Raw genomic sequence first — 23,853 nt, 5'->3', positions numbered from 1 at the left:
TCGATGTTAATGAGATATATCCAGCTAAAATCCAAATCATAAGATAATAAAAATATTCAAAATGAGATAAATTTTCATACTCGACAATTTCAACTGAAATAATGAATTAACAGTTGCGTAGTTGAGATACTTACATATTGCTATCCCAAAAAATATGCTCATGATGATGTAAGCGGCATAACTATGACAAAATGGTGTAGCGGCTACTGCGATTGTAGATATAATTAAGCAAATATTGTTTAGCAATAAGGAATCGACTTGCGGAAAGTCGGCGACATATCCACAAGCCACACGACCTATGGTGTTCGTTATTCCAATAATAGATAATAAAAATGATGCAGAATTGCTTTCAATTCCCTTAAAAAAGGAATAATATTCATTGAATCATGATATTGCATAATTCAGTGATATACTAAAGATTGATAAATAACATACATCTAAGACTGCGGCATCTACCAGATATACAAAAGGAACATACAGTCCAGCCATACCAAACACATTGCTAATACCAATTAGAAGGAAAACAGGATCTTTCAATAAGGATATATCCATCATTGTCGCTAAAGCTTCCTTAAACGAGTCAGGTAATACCAAACAAGGACATAAAGATTCTAAAAAAATTAAAATTTATGTTATTTTTCTGGCCTTTAATAATATTGTTTAAGTTTTATATATATATGAAGAACGTATACATACGTTGTTGTGCTTTTTCGATATCGATGTCTTTCAAATCACCACGTACAGATTTAGGAATAGATACAACACTCTGACGGTAATTGGCAAGGGATTTCTGGCTTTGGTATTCTGGTAAATTGACTACGCTACCACTGTAGAAAATATCCTTTCTCGATAAGGGACGGACAATCATTGGTTTCTCTTTTTGGATACTAGCTTTACTGGTAGTAAAAGTAATACTCTCACCATCCTAATAAAAGAAAAAAGACACGCACATGTTTGTTATTAGATTATTTAAAAAATATTTACGCAAATGACTTGTTTAGAAAGAATAATAAAGACATTTTGTATTAAAAAAAAATGAATCTGTTAATATATCTGACTTACATCAACCTCAGCATTATTATTTCGCGATCCCAACATACTGCTAGTAGAAAGTCTCAGATGCAAGCTCTTTCTGATATCTCCGTTAGAATTAAGCGTTGTCCTAGAATTCTTTATTGCACTAAGGCTAGGCTTGTAGCGTTCACTGGTACTCGTTTTACGGATTCTGTCAAAGAATGGCACGGAGCCGTTTTTAGGCAAACCTTGAACGTGGGTCGTAAAAGCCGGCTGCGACGCGTTTCTAGGGATTATCGTCTTATTAAACTCGTTCTCGGGCTTCTCCGCGTCCTTCGTGTCTTTGGTTTCATCGATACTTTTCTTGCTCTTGGATTTGTTGGAAATATTTTTTAAATCCATACTGCCGCTATCACTGGTATGTCCACTAGATGAGTGCTCTTGCACCTTCACTTCAGATATGGTGGGAAGGGTTGGCACCGTCGGAACTGGTGTTAAAGGAGTTCCTTTAATATTACGGGTATTCAATGAAGTATTGTATTATTATTTCGATTACTTGGAAAGCTCACGCGCCTGTACTTATGGAAACGACATAAATATTGATTTTGAAACAATTAAAAAATTTTCCTTTTAGAAAAAGAATTTTTCAATAATTCAAAAATTTTGAAATCAATTAAAATATTTTTATTTTATTTTAAGAAAGTATGTGACAACGTAACTAAGATGTACGATCGATTCAGTTTTCCATTATTTTTGCGACTTACTCCACTGTCCCACCAAAACATAAAATTTGATGGTCAGAGTTCCTTACCAGGCACTAATTGGTCTAAATTGAAGCTGGAATGAACACCGGGATCAATATTAATGGGCATTTTCATCCTCTTTTCCATGGATCCGTCCGGTAACTGCACCATAAAGTAGGAGCCACCGATACTACCACGTTCCATTTGAAATCTCTTCTCTTCGGCCATTCTTTGCAGCAACGGCTTAACAGAGGAAGCTTTCGGATATTCCAGAGGTCTCATCATGGCACCGAATACCTAAAAATCATCTATTTTTTTTATCAGATATACGAGATGTCATCTCGATTAATCTAAAGCTTTGTGTTATGTCCCTGCACAAGGAGCAGCGAGGAGCAGCGAGTGATTTCACTATTTACTTACTGCGCAATTTAAGATGAGGCCAGCCAGGATTAGATTTGCTCCCTTCCAGCTATACGCCTCCAGCAACATAGTTGCAAGAGGCGCGAACGCGAACGTACCAAATCCCGATCCGCACACAGCGATGCCAGTAGCTAGGGATCTCTTGGTTTCAAAGTAATAGCCTACACAAACTACTGCGGGTAGATATATCAAACCAAATCCAATACCTAAAAGAACAATTGTAGATACGTGAAGAATGAAGAGAATTGACAAAATACAAAGAACGCTGTTTAAAGTGGATCATTACGTACCTCCCATAATACCATAAGTCATCATAAGCATATTTACACTGCTTGAAAACGTCGAAAGTACAAATGCGGCGGCGCCTAAGAAACTTCCTGCCATACACACTGCTCTACAGCCATATTTATTCGTTAAAGCACTGACAATGGGGCCTATGACGAGGAAAATTTAACATATAACGTATATGTACAGCTATAAATAATACGACACTAGAAGTTGTTTTAAGAATAATATTTAATTAGTATATTTTTAATGACTATATTTAGTATGAACTTTATCGAAAGCGTTACAATAAGATCACAATCTAATCTTCTTTCATTAAGATAAAACTTATACTTGAGGATTTTATCCAAAAAATATGGTTCGTTTCGAACTTCGCTATTAAATTTTTAGTATAATAAAATTTTTGCTAAGGAAAAATTAATTTTTTTTCCTACGAAGGAGATTATGTCATTGCAATATTTTTCGACGGTGATGGCGTATCCTAGATTTTAAAGTTCAGATAGCGAAATTTGAAAGGCATTTCTTACCAGCGCTGAGGTACATTCCAGACAACAATGAGCCAACCCAGGCAGTCTTGCCCTTTCCTTCCCCAAAATACTTGACAAATTCTCCCAGAAAAACGCCGAACGTATAGGCAATGCCGTCTACTATCATGTTACACATGAATGATGCGAATACCACCACCCAACCATATCCGCCATCCGGTGGTGGTGGTATGTCGTGGTACTCGCAGAGCGAACCTCCCTCATCCTCAGGCGAAGCTTCATCGCCACCTGGTCCATCAGTGCCCGTTAATCTCGCTTGTTCTTCTACTGAGTATTCGCTCTCCGTCTGGAAGAAAAATATAACGCATGCAATGATAATCAGTGTTATTTTCAACAAATGGTATGATATAAGAATGATATATTGTATAATACATTGTAAAGTAAAAGAATCCTGTTCATAAAGTTTTATCTAAGGAATGATATTCGTTCGAAAATAATTATATTATATAGCGCGTAGAAGAAGAATGTCTGAGAGAAAAGACATTTCAAATGTGAAATGCTTGTTTCTTATTCATAATTTTAGCAATATACATACATAGCTTGCATATACATGATGTCCAGAAAATAGGCGTCAATACTTCGGGAAGTGAGATTCGGGACTCAAAAAGAAGGAAAAAAAGCTATATAAACATAGGTCCGGAAATCAGTCGTTTCCGAGTTATAAGCACTTTTATGTTAAAAAAATTGAAATTATGACTAGAGAGATAGGACGTGGAAGTTCAGTTGCCTGGTCCCAAGATTATCAGATATGAATTCATTTGATTTTTATTTAGGGTCACGTAAAGTCAATAATTTACAGAAATGTGCCCAATAATATTGACTTAAGACAATCCCTGCATTCAAAGAAAGAAGAGTCCAAATGTTTTTCAATAAAATAGATCAAAATTCCTTTGATAAAAGAATAAGGGCCTGCATTCGTGCTGAAGATAGTCATTTTGAACATTTTATTTAATTTCTATTTAAATATCTGTTTATGTTTATCTAAAAATAATACAATAATCGTATTTACAAATATCGAAAAATTAAAAAATAAAAAGTAAAAAAATTTAAAAATAAAACGTGTATTATTTATGTTGAAACACTATGAAATAAATTATGATTGTAATTATGAAAAATAACTTTCAATTTTTTAACATAAAAGTGATTATAACTCGAAAACGACGTATTTTTAGATCTATGTTTATATAGCTTTTTTCCTTCTTTTTGGGTTCCAAATTACTTTCCGAAGTATTAATGTTGATTTTCCAAACACTGTATATTGCTAAAATATGGCAATTACAACGTCGACTTATGCATCACGACGAAAGTAAACAAATTTTTTTACTTTGTGATTGTGATTTAGCGTGAATAATTACATGATAGCGTATACTTTGGATCGTACATACTTTTAACAGTTTCATAGATAAACCAGCAAACACGTAATTGAGAGATATATTGTATCTCGCGTGGTACAAACACGTTGCATTCGCCTTGAATGAGATTTGTTGTTCACCTTGAATGTTCGAAGAAAAAGCTTTCGTGTTGGTGCATAAATACTCATTCTCTAATTCATTGATTTACGAAATATAGTCGATTAGACTTCTCATTATTTAATAAATCACGACAAATACAATATCTTCTTTATATATTTTAAAAGATACTAACATTAATAATAAATATCTTAAAATTAGCAAAATCAGAATATACTTGTATTAGATTCAAACAAAATTGTTTTTTTTTTTTAATAAAAATTATTCGTATCAATGATAAAAATTAATTTTTTATACATCAAAAATTAAGTTGATACATTAATATAATTTAATTTGAAATAACAATAAATTAGTCCCATGTTTTCAATTGTCTTTATAATTGCTTTTAAAAAATTATTTTTTATCTTTTAAACAATTATAAGTAAATAAATTGGAAACCTATTTATAAAATTTTCGAATTTTGTATTATTTTCTGCCTCTCGCGTATAGAAACATTTTTTCCCGCGAAAGAAATAATGTTGGAAACACTAGGAACAAATGAGATTATCACACGTGCACAACAGGAGAAGAAATTAAAGAATTCGCGCATATGCAAAACAGTACGCCACAACTCGGCGATTTTGTTAATCGCAGAGTGTAACGCGAGAACAGAACGCGCGCATTGGGATGATCTCATAACGCAAACGCCAGCATAGATATTAAATAGCTAACTGTGACTTAATCAGTTTCTAAGGCTGCATCTGGCCAAGGTGATATACGTCGCTCATGTAGAATGCAACGCCAAGATCGAATCGATAAAGAACTGTTGTTTGCGATCCAAGCCGCGTTTTGCAGAGATGCAATTACCTTTACTAGTATATCATTAACGTGCAACTCGTTATATGAAAAACAATACTTTAAATTATAGAGAGAGGATGGATTTTTCTACGTATAATGGAAAACGTAATCTAAAAATATAAAACGATTCTCTACATTTGAAATTCTAGTTGAGTTTTTTTACGAATAGAGATTGTCGATTTGAAGCTATTGATATTCACAAAAATATTGATTTAATCAGTTAATGTTATTTTCATTAATATTTTATTTATTTAATATTATTGCAAATTAGTTAATACTCCCGAATAATTCATTGGGTATTTAATTCCGTAACTACATGTGATTATGTTGAACTTTAATGGAAAAAAAAACAGCTTATTAATATCGATGTATTAATACCGTACTAATCGAGAAGGAGAAATATCGAGCTGCGCCCACGCAATGCGGCTAATCAACAACGTTTTAATGCCCGCAAATGTTTCTATAATAATTACACAAGCTTATTGAGCCACGAGAATCAATGAGAAAGCAAAGTGTCCAAATGTTAATTATTTCACAAGCAAAGAAGACAAAAGGAAGTTTCAGTCATTAATAATAATATTCGAATAAATAATATTATTTTATATAATTATATAGAATATATTTTAATAAAATATAATTTGTATAATTTTTCAATTGCGGTTATTCTATGGATTCTGTATAATTTTAATTGCTTTGTATGATATACATTTTCATATACTGTTACATCTCAAAAGAGCAATCCAATAACTTGTAATCCAATAATTTGTGTTAAGTAATCTTTTGTTATTTTTAGCTACTATGTACGTCAAAATGTAAATCAATTCATTCATTTCTGTGATTAATTTCGAAATAAACAACATATTAATATATGTTTAATAAATAATAAACTAGTTGTAAGTTTAAATTTGATATATTTTCTTAAGTTAAAGTTAGATTGTTTTCATTGCTATTAAATTAAAGATCAGATTTTAACGAAATTGTGCTACTTTTTAATGCGATTTCCAACATATTTCCATTAGATTTTATTTCCATTAGCTTGAAATAATCATTTCATTTAATTTGCAAATGATTCAATGCATAAAAAAATATTAAAAAATGCATAAAGAAAGATGTCCTCGTTTAAGCTAAAATCTGATAATTTTCCTCTTTTGTTAGACTATCAAAGTAATTACATAGCATGCTTAAACTAATTGTTAGAATAATAATGAAAAATTTTTGCAGCATTCTCATCGTGCTGTTTTTTATACAAATATCAGAATGAACCAAAAATACTTTCAGATTGTATTTAATTAAACTTTTAGCTATTTCAGCAAAATCTTCTTTCGATGTATCATTCGATATATGAACATGTGTATAATTTCAATTTGCAATTTCGTATAGATTTCGTATAATTTCAGTCGTGTTTTATCGTTACTGAGAAAAAAATCGTTCTTTATTGACTGAATTGCTTGACTAAATTTATCTTTATTTCTTTCATTGGAAAATGTATGTATTTAAGTGAAATGTAATGCCTTTCTAATTAATTCTCCTTCTTTTCTTTCTATTACTACACATGTTCCCCCACTACATATTCTTCAACACAATATCTTTGTCTCTTGTTCGTAATCATTGTTTGTTAAATTGTTTGAAAATAACGTACTTGATATAATTATTCTGTTTTAATATTTCGGTGATTGTGAACTTATTGCAATTTGGAAATACTGATCAATTAAAGGTACAAATAATTTATATTTAGATTGGTTTAAGTTATACAATAAGATCAAATTATATAATATTAGTCAATGGTTATTTTAATTTACATATTGAGAATGCTTTTAGTTTTGAAATTGCAATGGGTGAATTTGAATTGCGTTACTGTCTGCAATAATCGAAGAATATGGAGAAGGAAGAACAACATCAGGGATATGGAATATACATAAAATATTCGAGGAGGAATAGTAAAATCGCCTTTAATATCGCAAAAATTTCGAATAGGAATATGTGATAAAAAAACTGTTATATCGATGTCGATTAAATCGCAAGTTTGTTTAGTTTTATGAAATTGTACACTGAGAATGACCCGATAGGGATTAAAACGTATGGTTATGTTTTTATATACTCTTAATTTAAATATTTTATATATATATATATATATATATATATATATATATACATATACACACACACACATTCATTATTAAATGCAATGTACGATTGATTTAAATACATTAATTCTTCGAAAATAAAGACAAATTAAATTAATTTAGTCAAATGAACTATTTTATTTTCAGTGTAATAAAGTTATTCGCGGGATATTTTGCGCTTGGAAAATTGTGCAAAATGTTAATTTCCTTTCTCGATCAGATCATCATCGCGGTCTCATCTGCATGCGCGCTTCTTCACATCTCACCGCGAGGCACGGAGCCCCCAACTCTAATGAATTTGGATCAACGACCTCGCCGTGTCACGCGGCCGCGAAGACGAATTTAAACGCAGCGCGCGCGCGTGTTTGACATGAGAGTTGGACTCGGCCGAAAGGAAGGCCACAGCTGATCAGCTGATCGCGCGCGCTGTCATTCCGATCGCGCCACCCGACGACGGAAGGCGCGAAGCTTCGCTCTTTCTCTCTCGGCGAAAAATCTGCGCTACGCCTCGCGATTCGTTCGGCCTTGTTAACCATACACCGTCGTTAACACACTCGCGCGCGTGGACACGTACGTGCAATTTACGCACTGTCGTAATGCAAAGTACGCGAGACGTGCGTGCGTACTAGAAGTGCAACTATTGGCGCTTATTCTCCCGCCGATCAACCGGCCCCGATTGTCAAGGCTGAGTCACGTGTCGTCTTTCCATCGCTCGACAGAGGAGCCATGCAAAATGCATTTCGCTAGCGCGATGATTATATACACGACACGTAAATAGCGATCGTTGTTCCGGCGCGGCCGACACGCAAATTACACCGCGAATTACTGGCACGTCCGGTTACGCAAAAATCAATAACGTTCAGTAACGAGTTGGAACACGAAACGTGTATCGTGGGAATTTTCTGTAGATACCCAGCGTACGATAGACCTAACATTCCACGATAAAATCCATCTGTTCGGAACGGCGCGAAAGAATTAACAGGACGTTTTCTTTAAAGGGATGCAACAGATGTTTCGCTAGTCCTTCAGGTCTTTTAAATCGTACTTAATTTAATGTTGACACTTTGACTGTTGAGTTGGACGAGGGTCACTCAGGTAGACAGGACGTTTTCTAACAAAAGAAATACCAGAGTACGATACAGTGAATTATTACATCCTGTTAAATAAAGACGAAATAATTCATTGTGCCTCTCACTGGAAAGTATGACTATTTTGTCAGAAAACGAATCAGATGAGGAGCGGAGGCTAAATAACAGGTATGAAGAAAGGAAAGAAGGAAGATAGTACGCGGATTCACACTTAACTGAACGATCACACGGCCATGCTTTCGCTCTCCATAATTAACATGTAAACCATACAAACCGTACCGAGCTGATTTTGCGGACGCGACGTGAGCCGTACTGCGACTTGTTGAGCGACACTCGCGACATTCCTACGACCGGCTTAAACCGTCAGTCACTCTCTTTCTCTCTCTCTCTTAGCTCTTCCCCTTGTGGTCCGCTTCTCTCTTCTCTTTTGCGCTTGTTTGTACGTTCGCTCGCGGTCGCACACTCGCAACCGCGTTCTATTTTCGAGCGCGCTCGACGCGACGCGACGCGACGCGACGCGGCGCGAGGCGCGACGGCCGCTCTCTTCGCTCGTGAAAGAGCGACTTTATCTCGTCGAGCACTCTTCTTCAAATCGCAAACCCACGTTCCTTCCGCGACTTTTTCCTAGTCTATCGCCACGTTCTCTCGCACCTTCTCCGCCCGCCACAATCCACCCGTCGTGGCCGATCACTCGTCGTAATCCGCTGCCATGTCGACCTGTACTGTACTATCGCGCTCGCGTCGTTGTCCGCACTCGCTCACTTAGCGCACTGCCATCGTGTGCAGCGCACACCGCGCCGATACCCGGCAACCCGTCGACGATGTGGACAGTGGAAGTGGGAGGCTTGGAGAGGGATCTCGCCTCGATCTCCTCTTTGATTCAACGAGAGCGCCCTGCGAGCGAAGATGATGATATTTGCGATGCCCTCGATGCGCCGATCACAGCAGTTTTCGCGAAATGTGCCTCTTGGGATCCTCACGCAAGTTCCTTGATTAATTTCGTCGAATCCGAGTGAATTTGTCTTCCGACTTTCCGTCGGACAACTTTCTCGATACACTTGGCCTTCTATCTTATTCCTTTTTATTTCTTGCTTTTTGTTTGAACGATTATTATTCTTTATTTGATTTGAAAACTATTTGAGAATCTTATCTCTCACTATCGAAAAAATGTGTCCCAGGAATTTTGACGTTACGATTTAACAATTTTCTTAATGTATCACGCTCCAATTCTTTGCCTTGAAATGATATTTTCTATTAGATTATTTCCTTCTTGAAATTTATAAATAATTTAATTAATTTAATTAATTTACTAAAATTAAGTAATTAAATTAAGTAATAAAATTAAGTAATTAAATTTAAATTATTTATATTATTTAAGGGGTTAAGCTCACCTATGAGGTCGAAAAAAAATATGTATTTCTGGAAATTTTCTTTTAATCTTGAAAAAACTGTCTTAAATAAATGTTTATATGTATGTTCGTTTAATGTATGTAATAAACATTTATATGTATGAAAAGCCACGATCAGGCATTAGATTTTTATTATATTATTAAGTAAGTCTGCAAAATTTCATTTTGATTGATGCAGCGATTCTCGAGATAATTTGGTCACCGATTTCGAAAATGCGGTTTTGAGAAGAACGCGTTTAAAGTTTCAAATTAAGTTCGAGTGTACTGTTCGACAGCAATTGCTATATTGCCAGTGTGTCTCTCCCCCCCCCCCTCTTTCTCCATTCTCCCCTCCCCCTCTATCCCCCCTCTCTCTCTGCTATATTTTCTGGAAGGACCAAAAGACTATTATTATTTTGTTTACAGCTTCATGTAATTTTATCTATTTACATTGACATAGAATATACACACATCCATAAAAAGGGACTGCCTTTGTGTATGCGACGCTTTTTATATCTGCTCCAAACCGATGAACCTTAAAATTCTTATAATTCCATCAACTTTTATTGGATTGACTTGAAATTTTCAAAGAATATTTTTGAAATTATGTACTTTAAGAAAATATCAAAATCCAAAAATGTGTTTTTTGAAAATTTACAGATGAGCCTAACCCCTTAAATTAATTAAATTAATTTATAATATTAAGATTAAAAATGGGATTTATATGAATCAATTAACTAATAAAGAAATGAAAGTGTCCCCCTCCGATTTTGATGAGCTTTAAATACGTTGTTTTCTAGACAAAAATATATAAAATGGACATGTATTTTTTTATAAGAACAAAATCGCATTTTTAATGCAACATCTCTTTGAAGAAAATTAATTTTTTTTAAGCGAATATAAAAGACAGCAATCAATTTTCTTCAAAGAAATATTGTACTCCTTAAAAGTGCGATTAGGCCTTCATAAAAAAAATATATATATCTTATTTTTGTCTAGAAAACACAACAATTCAAAGCATTAAAATCGGAGGGGGGTATTTTCATAGATTTTCTTGTAAACACAAGAAACGACTATCACCGCCATCACTATCAAAGTCAAATATTGGAATAATACATTTATATATTTTAAATAAATCAATTTAATTTAAACGAAATTAATTTAATTAATCTAAACTTATTAATTTAGTCAACGCCCTTAAGTAAACGCATAAAATCACAGCAATTGTTACGAAATAGCTCTAAAGTTTCCCTCTCACGAGAAGACGAAACACTGGATCGTTCGATTTGTCTTTTATTCATATCGTAACTTGTGATCCTCTTTAGGTGGATTCGAAGTCCATCTTAGGGGAAAGAAAAAGAAGAAGAAAAAGTACCTCTGCCCCCAAGCGCCTACTTGAGGGTTAATTTAAATTGATGTAATTTAATTTGAATTGCACTAAAGACATTTACAGTGATTTGTCTTCGTTTGAGAATAACAACACTGGTTCCGTCTCTCTCGGCAGCAAAAAAGAAACTTCAATCGATGTTGGTCGACGTGTGCACGTGCTAAGTGACTCACGTGCGCCGCGGACAAGAGATGCGTGTGCGCACGATGTACATTGCGTTTGGTCCCTGTCTTCGTCACGTTTGGTCACGTATATAGTACGCCGCTTCCGTCCAAGGTGCCCGCAGCGGGTTGCCGAACTCCGCACGTCAGCAAAATCAATTGCGCTCGTTTCATTTGGGAACCCGTTGGACACTTAACCCGTTCTCTCTCGTTTTCGTCACCGCAGCTATCGATCCAATGACGAGGACTAAGTATTTGCCGAGAGCAGACTTAATGGAACACTCGTCTCAAGTCATGAAGATGTTAACTCCGCTAAATCTACAAGATGAATTTGCGTTGTGGGATATCTTCAGGAACACGAACAAAACTCGAATGTCAGAATGAAGTTGTAACAGCGTTCTTCGAAGGAATTGCTTCGACGCACTTTCGCAGAAGAGAGCTGGTCAACTGGTGGAGAATCAAGAATCATGCTCATTTCCCACGGATGTCGTCCGATGACGTTCATCTTGGCGACTTGAGAAGAAGATAATACGATCGACTCGTTTACTGTAGAGTGCTTTCTAGCAAGAGACGCAGATGACACAGTGGATGCTTTCTGTTTAGTGACATAAGTCGATACAAATATCATTCTATCTTTCTTGACATTCAGAAAGTAAGAAAGATAGAACGACAGTTGTGTCAATTTGTGTCACCAAATAGAAAACACCCCATAAGTACTTTCCAGCAATAGGTATAGTGTAACATAATGTGGTAAAGTCATCATTTCATCCCTGTTTAACATTGGCAAACAATAAGGATGTAATGATTCACTGTGCTACATTGTGTAATCTGTGTCTCTATTGGATTGGATCCAATGTAACATAGTGAATCATTACATACTTGTTGACCTTTAAAACAGAGACCGCTGCACGAAAAGAACGATTTCATTGAAGTATCTAAAAATTTAGCTGGATACAGATCTGAAAATAATTAATTTTGTTGGATTATCCAAAAATAATTACGTAGAAATTAATTTAATCTCAAGTATGATGACTAAATGCTGCAAAAAAGTTTTGACATTTTAACAATCAATTTGAGCATCCTACAGAATTATTTATTATTTTTATAGTAATTATTTTCAAATTTGTATTTAGCTAAATTTTTAAATACTTTAGCTAAACCATCCTCTTCGTATACGTTGTATTGTGTCTATTGCTGCAAAAGAAAAGGAAAGCAACAAAACACCAAATTGTCACGTTCAGTCATACAGTTTTTGTCTCTCTACTTCTCAGCTTCTTTACTTAAGACAGATCCTCAATGCTCCCTGTACTTTCGCACAATTCTGATACGTCTTTCTTAAGCTTCCTGCGTAGAACAGTCGAAAGTGCTCATCCCAAGTGGATCTCGATGCGTCCACGTGTTTAATAATTACGTGTTTAATAATTTGTTTTTTTTTCTGTTCCTTTCGTGATGACCGGGTGATGAATCTCGGGTTCTTTCAACACTGACAGTTTTTTGCGCGCAGTCAAGAACGTCCAGAGTGGCACTATATCGAGGATATCCGCGGCGTAGCACAACGAATTCTATTTATACTTCGAGAACGGCGACTCTCGAAGCTCGTCGAACTTCCGCGAACAAAGCGTGGCTTCGTCCTTCTCCGCGTCATGCGTAACGTTTCCTAAATCGAGATCGCGCTTTCTTCTCCGCCGTGACGCGTTAAGGAGAATGCCAGGAGGAGAATGGCAGGGGAGAGCGAGTTTTCGTTCACGACGTTCGAGCAAATCCAAAATCGACGTCGGCGGATTGATTTCTCGGGCCGGAAGTCGGAGTGAACCTCGCGCTTCCGCGTGTTGTTGATTAAAACATAGTTTTCTATAGGAATTATACATTCAAATTGATGGAGATCAATTTGAATGTAGCGTGCATTATTGCGACCTTTTGAGGCGAGCCAAGGCGTGTTGGAGCAAAGTTTCGCACACAAAGTCGCCACGTCACTTACGACGCGACAACCCTCCAAGCGGAATCGTTCGCTCATGTCAACAGGGTTGCGATTCACTCGCATAGTTGTTCGCGAGATCTTCATCGAGGCGCGGCACTGTGCGAAGCTTACCTACCGATGTATGTACACGCTGCATTCTCGTTTGCGTGCGTACATCCCCACTCGAACGAAATTGCGTGGCAAAATGAACGTCAAGGGACTCGAGCGATCAGCGTCACATTTTCCAGCGCGCGTCATCCGCGTCAATCATCGAGGGAGAGGGAGATTCCTCAGGGACGTTTCGTTTTGTCTGGAAACCCTAACTTGCGAATTTCTGTTTCTACCTTACATTGAAAGTCTTACACTGAAAGAAAAAAATTGGCTACTGCAGCGAATTAGATGATAAAATATGGCATAGCATTTTTAGCTGGCTGCAGCAGCTAATTTTTGATTGTGTTAGCCTATCAAAATCCTATACTGATATTGTGGATAGGCTAACGCAATCAAAAATTAGCTGCTGCAACCAATTAAAAATGCTATGTCATATTCAGACAATCTTTTTTTCAGTGTAAAACAGTGATGCGCAAACTTTTAATACTTGCGATCTTTTTTCCCTTGATAAAGAAATTTGACGCGACCTATTAATTTTTTTACCATACACTATGAAAAAAATAGCCTAAATTTAAATAAATATCTCTTCGAATATTGCCAACTGAAGATTTACTTACAATAAATAAATATTTACTTATAAAAAGAAGTGATTATTAAATCAAATTAATATTTTTTATATCAAATGAATATATTTTTATGTTTAATGAATATTTAGTTGATACTAATAAATATTTATTGATTCAAATAAATATTTATTGAAATTTAGGATATATATTTTTTTTTCTCAGTATACATATTAATGAAAGTTCATCGTATTAACTTATACATACGGGAGGAACAATTTTACTAAAAATTTAGATATTATTTTCAAATATAGATTTGAAAATATGTATAATATTATTGGACTTATAAAATATAGGATGCTTAAACTGGTTATTAGAATGTCAAAATTTTTTGCAGCTTGTGCTTGAGATTTCTACATAATCATTTTAAATATAAAATATAATTATTTTTATTATTTTTATTGTTTGATAAAATAATTTTTAAATCTGTATCTATCTAAATTTTTAGATGCTTCAGCTAAATCGTTTTTGCCATATATACATATATTTTACTAATTTTTTGAATATTTCAATACATACAGTTTTTATATTTAAAAATAAAATACATTAATCTATATCAAGAACGAAAAAAATTTTGCGATTTCCAATAACTTTAACGTAAGCTCATAATCTCATTACTTTAAAAGAATAAATTCTAGAAAATGTGTAAATATGTATCCATCTACCACACATACCGAATAATAATACTTTCTGTTTTTTAATATTGGATTATTTTTGCGTTCAGATACGATCGCCTGCTTCGCCGTAATTAAACCGTGTCACGCAATTTAAGCGATATTTAGAGAATTAAGTCATCTCGCGCGTCAGAATTCTTTGGAGCATGCGCTTCATTGCTATGAAAATATCAATCTTAGGAATAAATTTGTTTGTGACAGAGAAAGTAGCAACTTCCAATCAAATTTTATGAGAATATTTGAATGGGGATTAATTTTAAAGGAATGTTTGACGCATTTATTTTTGCTTCGGCCAATGGGTGATTCATTACAATTTATCGTGGGATATTGTCACGTACAATAACCATTAACTAGCATTAAATATTGCGAACTTTCAATTAGAAGGGGCTTAAGGTGTACTTGGAATAGATGGATAATTGAAACTTGATAGAACCAGAAATTTATTTTACGAAGCAATCTCAGTGTTCGAAAACTCTTAAGGAATTATTATTTTCGAATCCCCCTGTATTAACTTGTGATTCCGAGAATTGAAAGGCTGGAGAACGACGACAAGTAAAGAGTCTCGCTTTTACGCGCGGTTAGAACAAAGCCTTAAGGCCGCCCATCTAATTGTGAGGTCTTCGATCGAATCAAAGAGATAGAACTTACAACGAAACAGTCGAGACGTTCATCCGCCGAATCAGCCATAGCGCGTATATCGTGACTCGATAGATTCATTTCTTTCGGGCTGCCCACCGTGGCGAGAAACACGGCGAGAGAACGCTCACATCGGCGATCGCTGGCGAATCTCGTACAAACGAAATAATCCAAAGACAATGTCAAAAGTTAGCCCGAACGCGGCCGCGAGTTCCAGTCACGCGAAACACTGCGATCGTGCGGCGCAATGCTCGCGCGGCTGATGACGCTTATGAATTAATTAGATAATAACCAGCGACAATTAGAGTCGAAGGCACGGACGCATGAAAATACCATCTGCTTCTCATCTCCCGGAAAAGTTTCCTGGCAAAGTCGTGCGGCGGTCTGAATGCAGCGTGAATAAACAAACGGGCGTGCCTCTGTTACGGTAAATCCGTTTCACTTCAGTACCGCGTTAATGGTTGATTGAAATTTTCCAGGAAAATTTATTGACGTATTATTAACGATTATTTACGCGCATTGAGGAAGTTTTACAAGCCTGCAAGAAATGATTTGCAACATTATGATTATTCTCGAATCTTAAATTAATATATTTGCTGAAGATGGCTCAAACTAGCAGCCGAAACATGTTATGTTATGATCATTGTTTCAATTTTAATTTAATTACAATCGATTTTTCTATTTCTTAATTTTTTTTATTTGTTATATTTATTTGTACAGACTTTATAACTGACTTTTACATGCCCTTTCTATTATTTATATTGTTAATTTGACGTCAAGAGTCTTTGTATTGATTAATTTATTTTTAATATACTTTAATATAAAAAAACTCGGAAAATGAAATTCAAATTTTATTTTTACAAATTTACAAATTACGTTACAGAATTAATCTCGTAAATTTCACAATTCTAAAAATTTTTTAATCTGCAATGAAATCTGTGCTTTAAAAATAAATTTTTTATTTAGGAATCCTTTTATATATAAATTGAAAATGTTTTTACTTATTCAACATAATTCGATTAGTTATCTCAATCATAAATTAGTTGATTTAAATCACTTAATTGAAGTCTTGACATTATTTTTCGCGTTTGAGGAAAATAATCTCTGATTAGATCGTGATAATCATGTATTTGTACTACAAAGCTCAAATATTTCGCGAAGGAGATAGACGATTTCAACCAAACAGCTTTAAAGTGTATTCATTTACGCGGCTTGTTTATCAGCTTGGTAATTTGTTTGCAACGTACGATAAAAATTAAAGTGGCTGTCGCAAATGATAAACGAAAGCTTGAATTATCGAACGCGATGTATTGACTATTCTCATGTTGTTTTCAGCACGAGTTCATTTAATTGCGAGCTGATCGCTGTCGTTCTCGCGTATAATTTGCAATTATGAATCGCGTTTAGGAATTTAAACGCGGCCCAAAGGGTGAGAGCAACGTTCTCGGACGCGTTCGATGAGTCACATTTAGTATTGTTTGTGCATGCGCTCTAATTACTCCAACCTTACTGGTTTGTACCATCGCCTGATAGCGAAGTCCGTCACGCTTCCGCGCTACATTCTCAGACGCAAATGACCGCGAGTGTATTCGACGCAGTCATCGCGGATACGAGCGTGTATCGTACAGCAAAAGTTTGTCAGGAGAGTGAAAGAAAACTTTTAGCAATTAAAATTAAATTAAATTAGATTGCAAACTATACAAACTAGATCTGGTACCGAGATATTTTTTCAATGATAAGAATCTTTTTAATCACTTTTTTCAATCACTTAACTTTTATTACGCACAAATAATATAATGATAACTTTGCTGATTTATCACAGATTTCTTTTACGTAATTAGTAACGTATCGTCCATGAAGTTATTGACGTGATAGAGAATTTAATCGACGAAAAATAATCTCTGACAGAAACGCGATTTAATATCTGCTAGTTGGACAATCGTGGATCCGAGGTGTGTTCGACATCGATAAAAGGACGATAACGGGTTCAATAAACACTCAAAAGATAAGAAACTCGCACATATAGAAGTAGATCTTGATCTCCTTCAAATCACGAGTGCGTTATAAACCGTCGCGCGATGGAAGTCATTTTTAGCTTGAAAGATGAAATGATGGTCTCTCGGTCTTTTGCAATTTTTGAATCGAAGAATTTTTTAATACAAGATTTATAAATATATTTAATGTAACACTTTTAGAAATTATAGCGAGAGAGAGGGAGAGGAGGGGGAGAGGGAGAGAGAGAAAGAGAAACATATTTGCGGAAACGATGTAGTGTATCATCATCCGGGATGCAATATCATGTTTTGTTAGTACGCGATGTCATATTATCAATTTGTTCGTCAACCAGTTTACAATGCACTTTCACTTACACTTTTTGCGCAAGAATAGTTTTGCTGAAATTCCTAAAAAATTAACCAGATACAGATCTGAATATAATTTTGTTAATCCATCAAAATATTGTATAGAAAATTCAAGCATGATAAGCAATGTTATAAAAAATTTTGACATTCTAGTAGTCGGTATGAGTGTCCTATATAATTATTTTGATAATCCAACAAAATTTATTTCAGATCTATATCTATAGCTAAATTTTTAGATTCAACAAAACTATTCTTTCCATGAGACTGTTCATGTTGCGCACATTTTTGCTATTTACCTTGAGAAGATTGATTAAAAAGATAAATGCTAAAAAGACAACGAAGTGCGAAAAATACAATGTGAATCACGTAAATTGTACGACATAATGAAGTACCGACAATTTGTTAAAAGGTCATTCAGACACATATTATTATGTGATTCTCTTTTCCCAGAAAGTCTCGTTCCATTTCAGATAATCAAGTAATGGAACGGCAAGTATAATTATCGTATTTAACATTTCTTTAAATTCTTAGAATCAATAAATTCAATGATCCCAGGAACGGAAAATTATCTTGGAAATGTAAATCCCGAATATTAATTTTTTTACACACAATTGATTTTCCTTGCCGTTACTATTCGCGTAATTTGTCCTCTCCATTAACAACAGTGCGTAAATCGTCTGGAAATGCATATCTGTTCGACGAATGAATCATATAGCGAAATGTTGAGTCGCCGTAAAACAATACGATCGCAAATAATAAACGAGCACAATGTCGAATCAACGACAAGGAAATTTAATTTGAAATTTATTTGTTCAAAATTTACTTGTGATATTCAAATCCATTAATAATTTTTACAAATAAGGAATTATAATGAATGTCCTTCTGCAAACTTTTTTTGAGAAAATATTGATTTTATATATATATATATATATATATATATATCTTTTTGAATATTAACGTAAAACGTATAGAAAATAGAAATCTACGCTTAGAGACAGTCTTACTGACAGAAAAACGATTCGCATTTCGACATTAAGGATGTTTTATACAATAAGCAAAAAATATTAGTCAATCATAAAAAAGTTAATATTATTCAAAAAATTTTGATGATTTTAGCTTATGAATATACTTTGAAACCAACTGCTACAAAACGACAAATAATTTAGCTTATGGTTTTATGTAAAATAATCATATTTCGCTCTCTCTGCAGTTTTAGGTCAATAACTTTTTAAGTAAATGATTCTAAATAAACTTTTATATGAATATTTATTATTATTTCATTAATATAATAGTATTTTATATGTATAAAATTTGATTTCTTTTTAATGTTATTTCCTCATCAAATTCGTAAATAAATACTACAAAACGCGATTTTACATAATGATCAAACGAAAAAATTAAATAAGTTTTAAAAAAGAAATATTGAAAGAGAATTATTCTCAAACTTTTCACAAATATTTGGACGAAATAATAGAACAAATTATAAAATTTTTATATTTTTAGTATCGTTTTTGATGTGACACATACATCCTTATTTGCCGTCGCATTAATGCGACGCATGTCGCATGTCAATTACAATGGGAGAAAGAAACGGAAAGTTGAAAAATTACGCCCACAAAGTAATCATATGCCGTTGCTTCGCTATCGGTCTGATTCAAATTCCTGCTAACGCTGCGGAGGCGCGAGATCACGCTCGTTAAACACGTCGACCATGTGGGATATCTTCACGAAACTCAACATATCCTTTGAAAAGAGAGAAACGATACTGCGAGATCTTACTATGCATAACGTTAGAAATTTTACACAATAAACAAAGTCATTTCTTCGCTATTCATCGCGAATACTTATACCTATATTATTGTGAATACTTTTGAGCAATTGATATTAATAAACGTTGAAAGAAAAATAAATATAAAATACAAAATTAATATAAATTAAAAATATGTATAATTATAAATATAAAAATATCTTAGTACTTTCTATTACGTTAATAATATTTCAATGCATATCTGAAAGCTCATAGAATTTCACGTGATCGAATTCGGATTTTGTTATCGAGAACGACCTCATTCCTCAAATATAATAATGAGAACGGAAATACAACAATCATATTATCATATATATATATCAGTTTCAACGTCTAATTACTTTAAAAATAATATAATTTTTTTATTATGTTATAATTATTTAACATATATTCTGACATGCCTGAGATTATATAATATAATATCGCTTGAAAATAATATCTATGATTATTTTATACGTTATAATTGACATTACTGATATATACGGAATTACATAATATTACTCAAGGATTGCCTTTCTCGAGTGACGTTAAGTCATCGATCTTTCAAGGCCGCTACGCGCGACCTTATCTTAAGGAGTTACACTTACCTTATTTTTAGGCGACATCGCGAGGGTGGCGGATCTGCCCTCTCGGTTGGAGGCGAATGCACCCTCGCGCGCAAGCGACTGCGCGAGTTGACGGCGAGGATGAGACGTGCGGGAAGCGGCGGGAAAGCGCGGATCCGCGGCACCTGACTCGCCGGCGACACACGAAGGAGAGAGAAGGAAAAGAGGAGAAGGAGACGGTAATCCTTCGGAGGAGAGCTAACTCGGCGCGAAACGCGAACGCGACACGCGCGTATGAACGATAGAAAATGCGCTCGTCTCGCGTTCCGCTCAACCACCGGCCGACTTAATCGGCGCGGACACACGCAACGCACGTCCATCCGATTCCCCACCATTCTCCTCGGAAACTTCGCATCTCGCCGCGCTCTCGTCCCGTTCCTCATCTCCAGGTCCCCGTCGTCGCGTCGTCGCGTTTTGCTCCGGCACGTATACCCGGTGCTTTCCGCTCTTCCCTGCGCTCGCGATCTCAGTCATTCTCTTTCTCTTTCTCTCTCTCTCTCTCTCCCTCTCTCTCTCTCTCTCTCTCTCTCTCTTGCTCTCTCTCTTTTGCTTCCCTCTCTGTCGCGCCCTCCCGCACTCTTTCGCCCTGTCGCTCGTCTAAACGCGACCGGCGTTATTCACCGGTATGCGTTCATGAACAAAGCAGTTGAGCCATAGTTGGCGACGAGTACAAAGTTCTGCATGATATAATTTATTTAGAGCGTCCTCAAAATCGATTTCCCGAGCAACGATCTGTCTCTCTCTTTCTCTCTTTCTTCTTCTCGAATTATTATAACGTGCGAGATTATCTAGTCGCCACGTGCGAATAATTACGGTAATACCTAGAACCAGTACGCTAACTAATGACTTTGATTGTAAAAAACGTAATATATAGAACAGATGTACGTCAGGATGTCAGAATACGTCAGAAACTTCATTCACGGATTCTTCGACCGAAACGAAATCGACGTGCTTCTTCTGTTACAAAGAGATTTAGCATTGAAAGATAAGATGTCTAAATATAGACAATGACATCCAACTACATTTTTGTTGAGTAAAAATCGATTGGAAATCTGCCAAGAAATCTATGCATTGAAGAATAATGCATGAAAAGAGAGAAAACGAGGCGTCCTGTAGGCTATTTCACGCAATGCCGTGTTTCACCTGCATGTCGATTTGAATCGTGTCGCAATGCTGTCGAAACGTGCCAAATTTCGAAGTGCTGCAAGAGGCACGAATTAATAGTTCGCATCGAATTAAATCACGATGAGCGATGACGTAATAGTTTCGAAGGAGCGAGTTTCGTCCGATGAGATTAACAAGGGAGAAAATTGAAAGTGTTCTTCGTCACGATCTATATATGTGCATGATTCGAGCTACCCGCGGAACTTCTATACATATATTATTTTAATTATTGCACACGGTAATGCCGACTTTAACGCGATACGTACCGACGTTAACCGCGATAACGATATCTAATGCGATATTACCGCAACGTGTTTGCAGGAATCAAATGATTCCCATTCTCGTTGAAAGCTTGCAAGAAACGCGAATATTATTTATGTTGAATATAATTGTTTCACATATACTTTTGGAGTTTAATCCATATATCTTAATAATCGACGGTATGAATAATAAAAATGATCTGTGTGAAGGCATTGCTAAAAATATACTTGACTTGAGACTACGAAAATTGAATTTTTCATGAAGTGAAGCAACAGATAAAAATATCATTTAAATTTTCTAGGCTTATATAAATTGCAAAGACTTAAAACAAATTTAATTTCCTAGAAACAAGCAAAGTTTTAAGGGAATAATCGATCCTGCCGCATTAATTAATATTGGATCGTTATTTTACGCTGATTAAAATAATGAATCAGGATTATATGTATGTTAAAATAAAATAAAGAATAGAAATGTACTACTGGACTATTTTTTGTTAATCTGCTGTAGCTAAAGCCGATGCAGCATCGTATTTTATTAATTTTTATCTATATGGATTTGAACAAATTGAACAAAATCAAATACTCTTAATAAATATATTTTTAGAGTTTAATAAATATAATCTTTCTGCAACTCTCATATTACAGTTTTACAATACCAGATTACCGATACAACGTAAACCGCAATAAAAATAACAGAAATTTATTCTATTTACGACTCGTAAATAGAATAGCATTACAAAATCGTATACAACAGAGTGTATCTATAGCTGTCTATCGATAGTCACGGAAAAAAGCTTTTCTTCAGAAAGAACAGTTTTGCTAAAATATTTAGAAATTTAGCTGAATATGGATCTGAAAAGAAATTTTGTTTGAATCATCAAAATCATTATGTAGAATCATTATGTAGAAAATCATTATCATTATGTAAACTGGTTGTTAGAATATTAAAACTTTTTGCAGCATTGTCATTTAAGTGTTCCAGTTTTCTATTATTACCAATGATCCAACGATACAAAATTATTTCCTATATCTAATTGAATTTTTAAATATTTCAACAAAATTCATTTCGTTCAAAATCATAATAAAAAGAATAAGAAAAGATAAAGATATTCTTTATCTTATCTAGGAGAATCAGAATATTATGGAGTTTTTACAATAATGTGAAGATCCAGATACGGTGAATGCTAAAGTCAATTATCTTTTTCTTCATTAGTTTTTAAGAAGAAGTTAACCTGACCTTAACGTTCACTGAATAAACGGTATTGTAAAAATTCCCTATTGTCTTGAAAGAAAAGGAAAGAAAACAAACAAAAAAAATCAAAGGCAAATGGAAGCTTAAAACAGAGCACTTACGACATTATTCGCCACGATCGTGGGATTTGGATGTATCTGCAGGCCGTAGTCATCGCCAATCTGCTCGCCGATTTGCTCGCGGCTGGTGGCGGGGCCCATTTCAGCGCCTCCTGGACGAGGGACGGGGCCCGACTTCCGTCGAAACCGAGGCGCCGGTGACACCTGACCGACCGATCGACCGATTTCTCAGATCGGCGCAGCCCTTCCACCGATGGCTTACGATGCCTCCATCGGCATCAGCCGGACAGGAACCCTACGGAAGTCAGCTTCCTCGGTCACGTCTACGTCCATTTGCCTCGCAAGGAACGATCGAGAGAATCGATCGTGCGAAGACGATCGAAACGTGCGAAACACGCGCTTGTCCCTCTTCTTTCTCTTGCACTCTTCGAGAGATTGTCGTCCACCGGTGTTTGAGAGCTTAACGCTTGCAAATCCGGCGGCGACAAGTTTTAGGCGATCCTGCGTTTCTCATTATCATCGTGATAATTCGAAGTACTTACGGACGAGCACTTATCTGTCACTATTTGCACGGCAACGTTTGAGAATGGCTTCTGGAGTGACATCGAATCAGGCCGACCTCGTCGATATCTCGACTGGCCTGCGCTGGCTTCGACAATAGTGTAAAACATATGACCACCAATTGTCTTCCTATCTTCGAAATTTCTTTCAACCTTCCTCGAAAATAATGATAATAGTTTGTTGTTATCGCAGCACAGATTCTTCGTAAATTCTTTATAGATTCTAGAAAGTTACTAAAAGCTCTTCGATCACGTTTACGATACCCTACCGGCGTGGCTATTTCACGAGGAAAAACTTTGCCTCTTAGTCTCTTGGGTCACTGGT

The 23,853-nt window shown here is 35.3% G+C and overlaps 1 protein-coding gene and 1 long non-coding RNA gene across 6 annotated transcripts in view; one reads left to right on the top strand and one right to left on the bottom strand.

Moving 5' to 3' along the window:
* Positions 1–23,853, top strand: part of LOC147909268 (uncharacterized) — a 98,854-nt gene that overhangs the window by 72,961 nt on the left and 2,040 nt on the right. The window lies entirely within an intron of this gene.
* Positions 1–23,853, bottom strand: part of LOC105145394 (monocarboxylate transporter 9) — a 26,871-nt gene extending 3,018 nt beyond the window's left edge. The window contains exons 1-10 of one of the 4 annotated variants that reach the window (XM_011054892.2): positions 23,011–23,853; positions 2,990–3,293; positions 2,468–2,611; positions 2,178–2,383; positions 1,826–2,054; positions 1,063–1,520; positions 697–925; positions 436–611; positions 135–357; positions 1–24 (exon numbers count right to left, since the gene is read on the bottom strand). The exon at positions 1–24 is cut by the window's left edge and continues 224 nt beyond it. In XM_011054892.2, coding sequence (XP_011053194.1) covers positions 1–24; positions 135–357; positions 436–611; positions 697–925; positions 1,063–1,520; positions 1,826–2,054; positions 2,178–2,383; positions 2,468–2,611; positions 2,990–3,293; positions 23,011–23,109 — 2,092 coding nt within the window. In that variant the 5' untranslated portion in view covers positions 23,110–23,853. Of the gene's footprint in view, positions 25–134; positions 358–435; positions 612–696; positions 926–1,062; positions 1,521–1,825; positions 2,055–2,177; positions 2,384–2,467; positions 2,612–2,989; positions 3,294–8,803; positions 9,308–20,215; positions 20,249–23,010 lie in introns of those variants that run through there. The other 3 variants (XM_011054893.2, XM_011054895.2, XM_011054894.2) reach the window with 3 other exon arrangements.

This window comes from Acromyrmex echinatior, chromosome 6, assembly GCF_024713525.1.
Source record: "Acromyrmex echinatior isolate Ae372 chromosome 6, ASM2471352v2, whole genome shotgun sequence".
Classification (NCBI taxonomy): domain Eukaryota; kingdom Metazoa; phylum Arthropoda; class Insecta; order Hymenoptera; family Formicidae; genus Acromyrmex; species Acromyrmex echinatior.
Note: the sequence above shows the minus strand (reverse complement) of the source record. Positions and strands in the feature narration are given on the sequence as shown.